This window comes from Mastomys coucha, unplaced genomic scaffold (assembly GCF_008632895.1).
Source record: "Mastomys coucha isolate ucsf_1 unplaced genomic scaffold, UCSF_Mcou_1 pScaffold21, whole genome shotgun sequence".
NCBI classification, from domain to species: domain Eukaryota; kingdom Metazoa; phylum Chordata; class Mammalia; order Rodentia; family Muridae; genus Mastomys; species Mastomys coucha.
Genome location: NW_022196904.1, coordinates 37,989,853 through 38,003,418, shown reverse-complemented (window position 1 = coordinate 38,003,418; position 13,566 = coordinate 37,989,853). Strand labels below are relative to the sequence as shown.

At 54.4% G+C, this 13,566-nt stretch overlaps 1 protein-coding gene across 3 annotated transcripts in view; it reads right to left on the bottom strand.

Moving 5' to 3' along the window:
* The window catches only part of Kcnc1 (potassium voltage-gated channel subfamily C member 1), a 42,781-nt gene extending 31,675 nt beyond the window's left edge, over window positions 1–11,106 (bottom strand). For all 3 annotated transcript variants that reach the window (XR_004123037.1, XM_031386706.1, XM_031386707.1), the window contains exon 1: window positions 9,314–11,106. Coding sequence is in view for 2 of the 3 variants with exons in the window: in XM_031386706.1 (XP_031242566.1) it covers window positions 9,314–9,883 (570 nt within the window). In the remaining variant the exon portion in view is untranslated. The remainder of the gene's footprint in view (window positions 1–9,313) is intronic.
* Window positions 11,107–13,566: the final 2,460 nt, after the last annotated feature.

The following is a 13,566-nucleotide window of genomic DNA, read 5'->3' as shown; positions in this document are numbered from 1 at the left end:
TCTGTTTATCACAGCTCCAGTGGGGAAGAGGAAGCAATTCCCAGGTAGGCAGAGAAGGAAGTGGTTCAGCAAAGGGTGGACTCACTGACCTTGAACTCAAGTCCCACAATTGTTTTCTTCATTCAGTAATTTTGTTTGTTTTCACACGAAGCCTTGTTATGAAGCCTCAGCGGGCCTCACACTGGAGCCCCTCCTGCCTCTGCCTCCTGCGTGCAGGGATTTACAGGCATGCCCCCACCCCCCACACAGATCACCTGACCTTCAACAAATATTTATTTAGCACCCATCTTGTTCCAGGTACTGCTCTAGGTTTTATGCCACAATTGATCGAAAGGGGCTATAATTACTGATGTCAGGGAAAACACAAAGAATGTCAAATGCCCAACAGAAACCTGGGATGCCAAAATGGAGGGGAGCAGGAGGGAAGCAAGATGAAGGAGAAGAGGAAGTAACAAGATAAGTGAGCAGAAGCTGGGCCGGAGGGTGTAAAGAAGAAGGCTGGGGTGCGGGAGCATCCTCACACACACCCGTAGGTCCCTGGAAAGAGTTAGGCTTCTCCTCTGAGGGAGACCAAATCCACAGTGAGATAAAATGAAGGACTGATGGGGTCATGGTAGCCTAGGTTGTCCTGTAGAGAAGGGCCTTAGGCAGGATAGGGGAGCCAGGGCTGAGGCAAAGAGGACAGACAGCTGTAGCAATCACCTACAGAAGAGATGATAGCTTCAGCTAGAGAGGTTAGAAGTGAGGGCGGGTGGGTAGACTCTGGATATGTCAGAAGCTGGCATGTGAGAAAAAGTTCCCAGAGGACAGACAGCCCAGCTGAAAGCATTATGCCTGAGTAGCTGGACAGGGGCAGTTGGAATTACTGAGAAGGGGTTCCACCCCCAGGCTTCAAGGAAGGCCAGAGTCACAGAACAGACAACCTGCACATACTATCCAGTGGTCCATGGATCCTGTCATTTCCTCTCCTAGGCTATGAACCATTGCCTGCCTCAGCACCTCTCAGCCTCTAATGCGCTAGAGTCATCTGGGGAGCCTGTTGGAGTGTGGATTCTGACTAGGCCATTTGGGCTGGGCCTGAGTCCTCATTTCTAGCAAGCCCCAACGCTGCTTTCATCTGCTTCTGTTGCTTTTGAACAAGGGGCCATGATTGGAACAGCAGCCACCTATGTAGAACCCATGACAGGAACTTTTCCCCTGGCTAACAGTTATGTCACTCAGGAATGGGCAGTTCTAGGAACAGAACTTTTCAGGACATAGCCCAAGAATCTGAACTTCTTGAAGGACCCTGGGCAGTTCTCAAGGGTCAGCCTGAGCAAGATGGTCCTGCCGCATCTATCTCTAAGCCTCCATGACAGCCATCAGTGAGAACCTTACCTTGTCCCACACAATGTTTCTCTTCTATGGTCCTTTCCTCAGTCTAGTCTGATAGACTAGACAGGTCCCCTCCAAATGGCTTCTTGCTGCTCCCTGAGAGCTGACAGCCAAGAAAAAGGCTCAGGCAAGAGGGCTGCAGCTGGTTCCCAACGGACTGGAACAGCATACCTAAAAGTAGTGGTACCCCAAGTGTGAGCCTGCTGCTCGGCTGGTGATCTCTCCAGCCTGGCAGTGACTCTCAACTTTGAATGAGTGAGTGAGAATAGACTGAATGTGGACTGAAGCCAAGTGAAGAGAGGTTCTGAAGACCGTCCCCTGGGCTCCTGGCCACTTGATGCCGTGACTCGGGTCCAGAGCTCTCACTGATGTTGTGGAGGGCAGCTGGGCTGGGGTGTGGAAGGGGAGAAAAGAAGGACTCGCTTGTCTCTCAGCTCCTTTGAGAAGCTGAAGCCTGGGATTCTTAAATCCCCTGATGGCTAGGAGATTCTTAGTGCTCACCAAGATCAACCTTCCTGAATGACAAGTAGAAAGAAACCGTAGCCCCAAGGAGTTGGGCCTTGCCCAAACCAGCTCAGTAGCTTCAGTGGGAAGCTATATATATATATATATATATATATATATATAAATCTTGTTCTAGTCTAGTTCTCTGATGCCTACAACCTGGAGTTTGTTTGAGATATCATCTGTCCACACCTGATGGTCTGTCCATCCCTAACTCCAGGCCTTCAGAGCTTACCCACTCACGTCTAGTCTAAATTGTGCAAGCTGGGTGCTGTCGTACCCAGGGCCCTTGGTCCAAAAGGAGGAGGTTTGGCACGGGCAGCCAACCAGGCTGAGAGTCGGGAGCTGAAGAGGGTAGACTGGATGCTCAGAAGGGAGCAGAAAGCACAGCAAGTGTGGGGAGCAGAGGAGCCGAAGCCCAGAGATGAAGACAAAACGTGGAGACCAGGATTTCCGAGGGAACCAGACCAAAGAGGATAGCAGGAGACATGGCAGGCCTCAAACTCAGAGCTCAGGAGCAGCCAGTGTTCTTTCCACACTGTGCCCCCACACAAGATAAAGTTCCATCTTCTCTGGTTCCTCTGCCATTTCCTGCAGAATCCAACTAGTGTGAGTGGGGATGGGAGATGGCTGGGCACTATGGAAACAGTCTCTTCTTTAAGAGCTCTATTAACCCAGTGGTGATGTGGCCCTCTTGCTAGGATCGATTGGGTCAGGACTTGCTGAGCAGGATCCCCTAGACAAGTGGTTGGGAACCAGATGGAAGTCCAGGCCTGGAGCATGGCAGGCTGACGACCCTAATGTCTCTGGAACACAGACAGGAGGCAGGCTCTGAATGCTGGTGGCTCTGCTCCTGAGCTAAGGAATTCTGGACATGTGACTTCACCTCTCTGAGTGTTAGTAGCCTCGTTGCGGCAAGGGCTTGGAAATAATAATGTGGTCCTGGGGAGCGTTATGAGAACCGGATGAGGATCTGTGAACCAAGGCAGTGTGTGGTGTGCGGAGACTCTGAAAGGGCAAATAACTGATTACTCCCCCTTGATCCAGAGAGGATTGGGGAGGTAGTAAGATGGGCAGTACACCGAGGTGGGCTCCGCATTTCTTTAAAACTGGGAGCCAAGAGCGGCAGAAAGCCTGGGCTGTGAGTTTGGGCCCCTCTAACACGTGGTGGCACTGGTGTCTTCTGCTCACTGAGCCTGCGCCGTCTACCTGGACAAGGAACATGGCAACCATTTTTCCCTAAGCCCCTCATGCCAGCCCACCTGTGCATTTCCTGCAAAATGCCACTTGAGGGAAAGGGCTAAACGGGCTTAATCTGAACCCCATGCTTGGTGGTGTCTGGTCACACTAGCCTGGCTTCAGTGTGCATCCTGCTCCAGCCGATTTAGCCATACACTTCCTGATGGTAATTTTCCGTTCCCTGACTCCGCTACCCCCCACCCCCACCCTGCCCTAGTGCTTTCCTCACAGATGAGCCCAAATGTCTATCTAGCTCCTACTTCCAGGTCCCATTGCCTGGGTCCCTATACTTATTGTCATGGTCTGGAAGAAGGTCTGCTTTCCTATCCACTTGCACTTGAACCCAAAAAAAGTTGAAGAACTTTTGCCTTAAAAGTAGTGACTGGAGGTGTTCAGAGAACAGCTATCTGTGGCGTATCCTATGCTCATGGAAAGTCCTGAACAAAGGCTGGCAGCCACCTGCCCTGGAGTCTCTTGGGTTCTCCTTTGCCTCTGAGCCACCTTCACAGATCCAGTTGGGACTGGGGTGGTGGCCAGGCTGACCCAGGAGTGACAGCAGGGTGTGGCTTAAGGCCCTGACCTTTTGGTCCAGAGTGGAATATGCTGGTCATGAGACTGCTCAGAATAGCCAGAGGCACTAAATTCAGCTGTCGTAGGAGGCCTGAGGTCTCTGGCTCAGGCAGTGGGCCCTGGAATGAGCCCCTACCAGAACCCTCCCCCACCCCTGAGATATCTTGTCTTTCCTGAGAGACTTAGGCCAACAACCTTCAAAGCTTCTGGACACCAATGCCAAACCTCCAGACACTGAAGTTGCCCCCAGGGCACCAGACTCCAAACCTTCCCCAAGGTGGGGCTTCAAGGACCTGCTGAGCTTGGAGTCAGAAGATGACAGACAACCTGCTCACCTGTGACCTTGAGAAATCTGTCCTTCTGTCTGGGCCTCAATCTGCCCCATCACAAAAGCTCATACTACATTGAGTGCAGGGGAAGCTTAGAACCCGGCGGAGATAAAACTAAATTGAGCAAAACTTCTAATGCACAGCTGGGCATGGACCAGCTTGTTACTCTGAAGAGGAGGACCCTGGGACTGGACCTTGGTGGTTGTCTGTCGGGGCCAGGAAGGATGCTGCTACAGAACTGTTTTCTGGTTTGATGTGAAGAATAAAGGAGGGGCAGTGAGATAGACAGAAAGAGCCCTCCAGTGGGAACTGGACATGACCTAGCAACTGTAAGCAACTAAGTCAGGCCAGATGATCATTTAAGCGAGCATTGAGTAAAGCCAGACAATTGCACACTGGAATCGGGCTGGACCCAAAAGGCCCCAGCATGAACCTGGGAAGTCCCACAGGCTTTGGCGACCTGACCAGTTTTTCAGTTGAAAAGGCCTTTGGGCTTGCCAAATGGAAAAAAATGGACTGGAAGGGCCTGGGAGGAGAGCTGGAAACCCAGTCACACAGTGCTGGAGAGGTAGGCCTGAGGGAACCATGTCGCTTTGAAGTACAGAGAGCGGCAGGCATGATGATAGAGGGGAGGGTGAAGTTCAGAGCTGGTTGTGAGGTAAGACAATAAGAAAGCTGCTGCCGCAGCAGAAATACCAGCAAAGAACGATAAGACAAGCCACAACAGCAACCTGTGTCTCCTGTTTCCTGTGACCATCCATGATCATCTCAGACATTCTCTCCGTGAACCTCTATGGTCAAGTCCTCCCAGCAACAATTCCTCAGTGATGGAGCAGGAAACCTCGTACTTACCAGATACTTGGTCTGTGGTTATCTTTACCAAAAGGATCTTGGGGGCTTGAAGATTCAATTTAAAAAAAAAATGCAAGGACTCCTGGCAAAGAGTCCCAGTGGCTGGATGGGCCCCCTCTGCCATGTCTCAAAGTATGCCCTGTTCTGGGGAGGAGCGAGCTTCCTAAGAAGTTATTGTTAATAGTTCCATCTTTGCCTCATACCCCATTCAGAACTCCCAGAGTTACCTCAGAAGTGGGACCCAAGGAAGAAAGAGAAGTCTTTAGCTGGGCTCTCCATTGTAATTACTAGATGACTCCCTCCCAAGAGAGCCAAGAAGAGTTAGGGTTCTGTCAGGTCCCAAAGGCTAAGGGGCAGGGCAAAGAGGCAGAGAAGGACAGAGTCAGGGAAGACAAACAGTAGAGCACACAGAGGTAGGACTTCCCCAATTTTGAGGTCATTGGCATACATCCAGTCAAATGACCTGAGGAGACTGATGTCAACACACACACACACACACACACACACACACATTAGGGACACTTCCTGGCCTGCAACCTAGAGACCATTCTTGGCCTTGATATGACAATGAATAATGCTCCTGGTGACATGTAAATCACAAAGGCCTAGGGCCTCTGACCTCAGCTGACTCTCAAGGAGGTGAGGAGGGCAGGTTCCCAGCCAGCTGGCTCTGTACACCAGCTCTCACAGACTTTGCATACGGCTCTTCCTCTGCCTCTCCCTGCCAACACCTGCTCACCCCGCTTAGTGTCTGCCCAGAGAGACTCCAGGAGGCAGCTCACACCAGGACGCCCCTCATCCCCTCATCTCTATAGTTACATCACCACTCACACCTTACGTGTGTCTTAGGCTGCACCCCATCCTAGATTGCGGTGGGGCTCAGCTTGCCCCAGCTCACCTCACTCCCCAACCCTCACTGTGGAAGGACAGGGAACTAGCTGTTCTAGCCAGCACTGTCACCTCTTGTAGCTCCGATGGGTCTTCCCTTTCCAACCAAGGAGCTCCTATGTCCCACAGCCAACATCCTGACAGCTCCTTGGAGGATGTGACCTTACTGCTGGACCCATACATGCACTGGCTTGTTTGGGACATGGGTCTTTTGAGGTGTGACATGCAGGGAGATAGGTGCCTTCAGTCAGACATCTTTGGAATCTCAGGAGGTGGAGACAGCAGGTACAGAACCCACAAAATATCTTCCTCCAAGTGCCCCAGGTCACACCAGGTCTCTCTCATGTACAAGCACTAATAGCACACACAGCCAAGATCCCTCTCCCAAAACACACTGTCACACACAGGGGCCTCATAGTTTCTTAACACATAGCCGCACACAGCCTGTCACGCCTTGCATGTGCATAGGTGGTGTTGAACACATAGTGTACACATATACACAGGTCCACACACACGTGTTCACACCTGCCCACATACCTCTCAGAGACACACTGACCTGGGGTCTCATACATGGGGTCTCTTACTCTCTCTCTCTCTCTTTCTCTCTCTCTCTCTCTCTCTCTCTCTCTCTCTCACACACACACACACACACACACACACACACACACACATGCACACACACCCAAGCACACACCATTTATCAACCCTCATGCAATCTCACATCCAATTTCTTTGACATAAGGATCTATATTATGAATACACACACACATACACAGACACACACACACGTATGCACACACATCATTTATCAACCCACGTACAATCTCACATTCAGTTTCTTTGACACAAGGATCTCTCTCTTATGGACAGACAGACACACACACACACACACACACACACACACATGAACACATAGGAACACACACATGTGCTCCCAGAGTCACATTCACTAACATATTTTTATCCTTACACACGAGGAGTCTCTCACACACCCACACAGAATCTCACACACAAGCCTTTCTAGTTTTTGTTTTACACACACAGACTATATCACACATGAGAGTCGGGTCTGAAAAAAAAATCCTAAACCCAAACCCACCAATCTGAGAAGGCTTTTCCAGGCTGTGAGGGGGAGGAGTAAAGGAAGGTGACAGGGGCGGGCAGCAGCGGCAGAGCAAAGATGGAAGGGGGAGGAGGTGGGCAGCAGGCTGGTCTCTGCGCAGGGCTGCAGCACGGCAGCCAGCGCAATGCAGCTAGGCCAGCCAGGCAGGCGGGCAGCAGGAGCCTGGTTCTAATCCCAGTTCTGCCTTCACTTGTGTTCCTTCTGTGGGTTCCTTCTCAGTGTCCTCATGTGATGCCCATGCCTGTGGCCTCTCCCTGAGGCTACCAAAAAAGACAGTAGTTCTGCTATCCTGAGGGGGTACCCACAAATACCCACATGCACCCCAGTGCCCTACCCTCCACCTTTGACGGTCCAGCTTTTCCCTGCATCTGCTCTTCAGTAGACTCTCCTGTGAGAGTTTCCTGACTTTTCAGCTTTGTGGTTTTTATATTGACAGCCCTCAAGCTGTACTTAGGTAGCCTGTCTCTTTTGAGTGAAGGCCACCTAATAGCCTAGGAATGGCCAGTGGGTGGAAAGTGGAGGATGGATACACCCTACCAATCCTCACATACCCTAAAACATGGGTCACTGGTCAAAGTGGAGTCCACAGTGGCAGGTGGAGAGGCCCAGCCTTCTACAAGTACCTTAAAGAAGTTGGGCCTACTTGGCCTGACTTCCAGGGGCCAAGGTCAAATGTGAGTAAAGGGCTGCTCTAACCCAGGTCTTGGCCTAGCCTGCCAGGCATCTCTCTCAGCGTATGCTGGCTCATTCTCCCAGTCCCATGTCCCAGCCCCTCCCCACAGCTCAGCATAGCCTCCAGTTACATAATCCTCTAGCTGTAGTGGCCTATGTCATCAAGGAGACGGGGAAGAGGAGAGGCCACCTCTAAGGGTCCCAGGCCATTCTGGAGAGTGGTGGGGAGTCAGAGGCCATCTCAGGAAAGAATAGGGTCCCAGAAGGCTCTGACTCAAATTTTACTTGGCCTTCTGCTTCCTACCCGACCTTGGCCAAGATCCGCAGTGGCAACATGGGAGACCAAGTGCTCTCTATCTCTGCCCACAATACCTATTCTAAGGATTCAAGGTATGAGATTTTTGAACTGGTGCCCCCCCAACCCCATATGTCTTTCTGTTTTATATTAGCATCAGATTTGTCAGGTGTCTGCCTGTCCAGCCCTTCCTTGTCCTTGGGTACCTCAGAACCCTCCCCCTAGCTCCCAAATTTTGCTTGTCCGCTGATTTGCGGATTTCAGCTTCTCTTTATTCCACACCCCTACTCCAGCTCTGGCTCAGCCTCCTGCCAGCAAAAGAGAAGGGGCCTGAGCAGTAAGTAGATGGGCAGAGATAGTGTTTTGCCTGGGAGGGGCAGAGGTGGCTTATAGACGGGGAGGGAATCTTTTAGATTTCCACCTCTACACATCTCTCTCATCCTTGCTACTCTTCTCTTCAGGCCAGAGAACAGAGCCCAGGAAGACCTGGAGTGTGTCTTCCAGGGTAGCTGTCTCTCTGGGGTCTCTTCCTTGGGCTCAGCGACAGATTGTCCACCAAATGGCCCTTGCAGTCCAGCACTCTCCCCATTTTACAGAGGAAACATATCCAGGGAGCCCATCTGAAGGGCCAAGGTCAGCAACAGGATGTCCTTTCTCCCTTGTAACAATTTGCTGTTTCTAAAGGGGTGTGGCTGAGGAAGACACACCCACTTCACACACTTCTGCTGGGTACACTCCCCTTAAGGGTTTCCTCTCTGCCAACCTCTTCCCAGGGGCCAGAGAAAGCAGGAGCTGAAGGCTTTGACCTCCTCCAGGCTCTTCCTAGTCTTGGGAAGGCAGGTGTCCCAGAGATCACCATTCTCTTCTCTCCCCACCCAGACCCACACCAACCACCAAGCTCTTAACTAGGAGCATTCCCAAGACCCCTCTTCAAATGGCTCAAAGGTGGTCTCTGGGGATAGAGGGAGTGTCCGTCTCTAGCTTTCCAGCAGGCTGAGGCACTCTTTCTACTCCAAAGGCTCCCTGACCTGGGAAGAAGGAAGGAGTCTCCCTACCTTCCCCAAACCAAACCACACTTTCATGATGTTCACCTGCCAATGGCACGGACGGCACTAACAAGAGAGGGGGCTCTCACGCACACTCTAACAAACACATATGCTCACTTGTTCCTACAGACTTTGTCCATCCAAATACACACCAGCACACTTACATAAATATGCACGCACAGTACACGTACACACACGTGTATACACACACACACATTCATATACAACCAGCAATACAAACTCACTTATACAAACCCAGTTATCATGGCAAAATCACCCCTTCTCTTACATACGTACACGTACACACCCCCTTCGGTTCGGAACACTCTGGGCACTCACTGTCCATTGCACCCTGCCCGTGGGAAACGGCAGAGGCTGCCTTTCCGGGTCAGGTTCTTCCGATGGATAAGCAGTCACTTACCCGCGCGTAGCGGGATGAGTAGGGGTCCTCGAACAGCGCCCAGATGCGCGGCTGCCAGCGGCGCCAGAAGCCGCCAGGCCGGCCATCTGGGGAGTCACTGAGCGCCAATCTCTTGGTCATCTCCAGCTCGTCCTCGCCGTCGCCCGAGTCGCCGGGGCCTTCGGCGTCCGCGTCGTCGGCGCTGTTGTCCAAGGGCGCGCCGCCAAAGCTGTCCAGCGCCTCCTCAGCGTCGCGGTGCTGGCGATACGTCATCCAGCAGCAGGGCTCCACGTCCGTCTCGTCGATGCCCCAAAAGGCCAGCTCCTCCTCGTAGAGCGGCCCGCACACGTCGGCCGGGCAGTGTAGCTTGCCGGTGCGGTAATAGTTCAGGATGTGAGCGAAGACCCCCGGGTGGCGGTCGAAGAAGAACTCGTCGGCGCGCGGGTCATAGTCGAAGTGGCTGTGGGCGTCCGGCTCTGCCAGCCAGGCAAGCCGCGTGCCGGGCAGCGTGCGCAGCGTCGAGCGGTACGTCTGGTGGCGCGTGCCGCCCACGTTGATCACGATGCGCTCGCTCTCGTCCCCTTGGCCCATCGCGGCGCCCCCTTAGGCATGGCGCGGCCCAGCGACACCCATGGGAGCTGCCGCCAGGGGGAGTTGGCGACGGGGAGGGGGGCGCAGGGCCTCTTCCCCCCTCCCCCCAGCCGTCGGGGGGCACAGAGGACCGCGGCTCTGGCCACCCACCCCAACCAACGAGCCAAGCCCCCTCAGGGGGAGCTGTCAGTCAGGTGCGGGTCCAGGGGTGTGTGCGCGGGCTCCCTAGGGTCTTTAAGGCGCCTAGTGTGAGAGGGAGCTGGCCTGGCTGCGGAGGAGGCAGTGGAAGAGAGGAGGGAGGTAAAGAGGGAGGGAGGAAGGGAGTGGGGCGGCGCTCAGCGGCGAGGCCCGGGAGGAGGGGAGAGAGGATGGGGGGGCCGGGCTCCCGGTATCATCTCAGCGGGAAAATGGAGAAACCGACACAAAGCTTTTTAGGGGAAGGTCAGCTGCTCCGTTTCGGGGGCCGACCCGATAGACCAAGCCCAGCTGGCAAAGAGGGGGTTACGAGAAATCCGCGCTTGGCTCTGCGGTGGTCGCCGCAGCGCGCTCCCGGTGCGGTGGGGATGGATGCGGCTTGCTCTCCTCCTTGCGTGACCGGTCCCCTTCGGCTCTCCTTGCCTATCTGCCTACTCCCCTCGGTGGCGGGGGAAGCTGCCTGACCTCCCTCCTCGTTCCTTCTCCCCGCCTCCCGGAGGAGATGGCGGGTCCCCTGGGTAGGGGCACCAGGGTGCTGCCCCGCGGGGCGGCCGCTGAGCGCAGCGCCTGGTGCGCTCGGGCTGGGTCAGGGGTTCCGCTGGGCTGCGCTGGGACTCAGGCTACCGCGGCGGTGCTGAAGGGACAGCTCCCGGACGGCTGCGGAGCCGCGCTGGGCCGAGCGAAGGTTCTCCCGGCCGGCTTTGCTTGGCGGGGCCGGCGGGCACTGGCTCCGGTGTCTCTGCGCCCCGCACTCCGCTCCCTGTTCTGGGAGGGCGGGTGGCGCTGGCAGCCGAGGCAAGGGGCGCTGCCGAGGTCGGGCCCGGTAGGCGGGGGTGGCAGGTCCGGGCGCGGCGCAGCGAGGATGGCGAGGCCAGGGAGGCGAGGCGTGGAGCGGCCACTGCCGCCACCGCCGCCGCCGCCGCGCCGCTGCTGCCTCCGGGCTGCTGCTCCGCTGCCTGCTCGCTTGCTCGTTCGCGCGGTCCGCGTCCAGCCCGCGGCTCTCCGGACACGGGTACACGGCGCGCGCAGCCGCACTCGCCCCCGGCGGGAGGCGCCGCGCTGGGTCCTAAAAAGCCCTGATTCTGCGCCCCCCTCCTAGGCGGGCACCGAACCCCGCCTCCCTCAACCCTGGCGCTGGGGGCGCCCGCCCTTCCTTGCCTCTTGCTTGGTGGGGACCCGCCGACGCTCCGCCCTAGGGGAGCTCCACTAGTTGGGCGGAGGCTCCCAGCGACGTCTGGGCCCGCGCCCTCGGGTCACACCGAGGTGAGAAGGGCGGCGGCTAGCTCCTCTTCTAACCCAGGAGCTATCTGATAATACCCTGAGCAAACCATTCCTTGACCAGGACGAGTACTGACCTCTCAAGGAATCCTTAATACCGACCCTTCCCTGGGAAACCAGAAGGCCCAGTGATCTTTTCAGAGATAACTTCTTTCAAGGACTGCAAAATAGTACCTTTCTCACCCTCCCCTGTCCTAACTCACTATTAATGATCAATCCTGAGCCCCCTCTTAATTCCTTTGACCCCTTTCAGGCCTGAACCCTTCCTGACTCCAGGGTGACTTAGTCACAACAATGACAGACAGACCTCAGTTTACCCAGAAAACTGAACTACCTTATGAAAACATGTGCAAAGACTGCTTAGCCCCTTACTAGCAGCCTCACTGCCCTAGAGCTTCGGGTACCCTTAGTGGTGAGCCATGTGTGTCTAGGAGCTGTGGTTCCAACAGATTCAAAGTTAATGCCGGGGGACAGAGATCGTATTTATAACTTCAAAGTCCTCCTGGGCCATGCTTGCCACCCACCCTTAGGTTTATTCAATCAACAATCATTATCACTCATTCCTTACTTGCTCCAGATTCTATACCAGGCACAAAGTCACAAGGGACAAATCAGAGCCAGCTCTCAACCTCCAGGGGCTCCCAGCTTTTTAAAGAAGTGGGCAGGTGGGATTGAGAGGGACTGGAAGGTCAGGCCCAGCTCCAGAGGCCTCCGGGCTATGAAAGATGTTTATTGATCCCTGTCCACTGCAATCGAACAGGCTGCCCCAGCAAAGGGGATTTAATTAAGAAGGGAAAGGCTCTTAGTTACCTGTTGGCAATTGCTAACGGTGCAGACAGCTGTCTGTCTATATTGACCCCCAGACCCTGCTGTGAGCCTAGGACGAACCTGTGACATACCTCCCCACATGATCATGGGAATCACAGCACTAATTAAAACAGATCTTCATGTCACAGGGGAAAGGTGTGGGGAGGCAGAGAGAGGTAGGCGGGAGGCAGAGAGGCATAGTTATCAGAAAGGGGCAGAGATGGACGGACAAAGAGGGGAGGAGTATGAGGAGACCTTTCCCCTCCAGAAACGAATCACAGCCTTTCTCCAGAGAGCCATTCCCTCTAGTCTCAGAGTGAGGCAGGATAGAATGGATTTCAGTGCCTTTCTCACTCTGGCCAGTGTCTGTCCCATTCCCTGGCCACAAGGAGGTCCAGTGTGGTGCACTCTGGCCTGGCCCTGATTCAGATCCCTAGGACACTGGCTCTCAGGATGCTCCACCAACCCTAGGATTAATAGAGACCTCAGAAGTGAGATTATTTTTTAAAAAGAGGATGTGGAGACAAGGACACATACAGCCTCAGCCATGAATGGTCAAGAGGCAGACCAAAAAAGGAGCTTTCCTAGACTCTTCTTCGGGAAACCCGAGGAGCCAGCCACAGGGGCTCAGGCTGCCCCCCTCCCTGTCTGCAAAGCCACATAGGAGCAGAACTTGGCTCTCCAGATGTCTCTCTGGTTCAGCTCTCTTTATCAAAGGACTATCTGTGCCTCCAGAGCTCCCCTCTGCTCCTCTCCACAGAGCCCTAGACAGGGATGCTCCTCACTGAAGTCTAGGAGATTTAGAAAAGGTAACAGGCTAGGGACCCTAGAGCCCAGCTTTAGAGGCTTCAGAGGTCTAGACTCTTTAACCGAGGCTGAGTCTTGAGTGGGAACTTACCAATAACTTCTGAGGGGTAGGTGCTGAGCTCCAATCAGACTCTACTCTGCAGCGAGTAACACTGGGAGCCATGGTGGGACCTGGGTGTGGGGGAAAGCAGGTGGAGAAGGGATCAGGTCTTGAAGGGACAGAGACAAAAACTCCTGTTGGAAAAAGTTGGGTAATGAAGACTCTAACCCTGGAGGATGTGCCAGAAAAACACGGTTGTGCTAGGGCTGCAGGGAGAGATCATGGGAAAGAGGTCATGGCACACCCCAAGAGGTAAGCAGACTGGGCTCAGAGGGGAAACCCTCCCTGAAGTGCCCCACTTTCAGAGTCCCACTTTGATCTCTGATGACACCCCCTGGTCCTAGGCTTCAAGGAGCGCTCCCTCTGCTGTACCCTAAGCAGGGCATAAAAGTCCCTTCTCTCACCTCCCCTTCACACCAAGAGAAGGCTGACATTCACAGAAAGCCCAGAAAAACCAAGATGAAAGCACGGGGGTGGGGGGGGTAGAATAAAACAA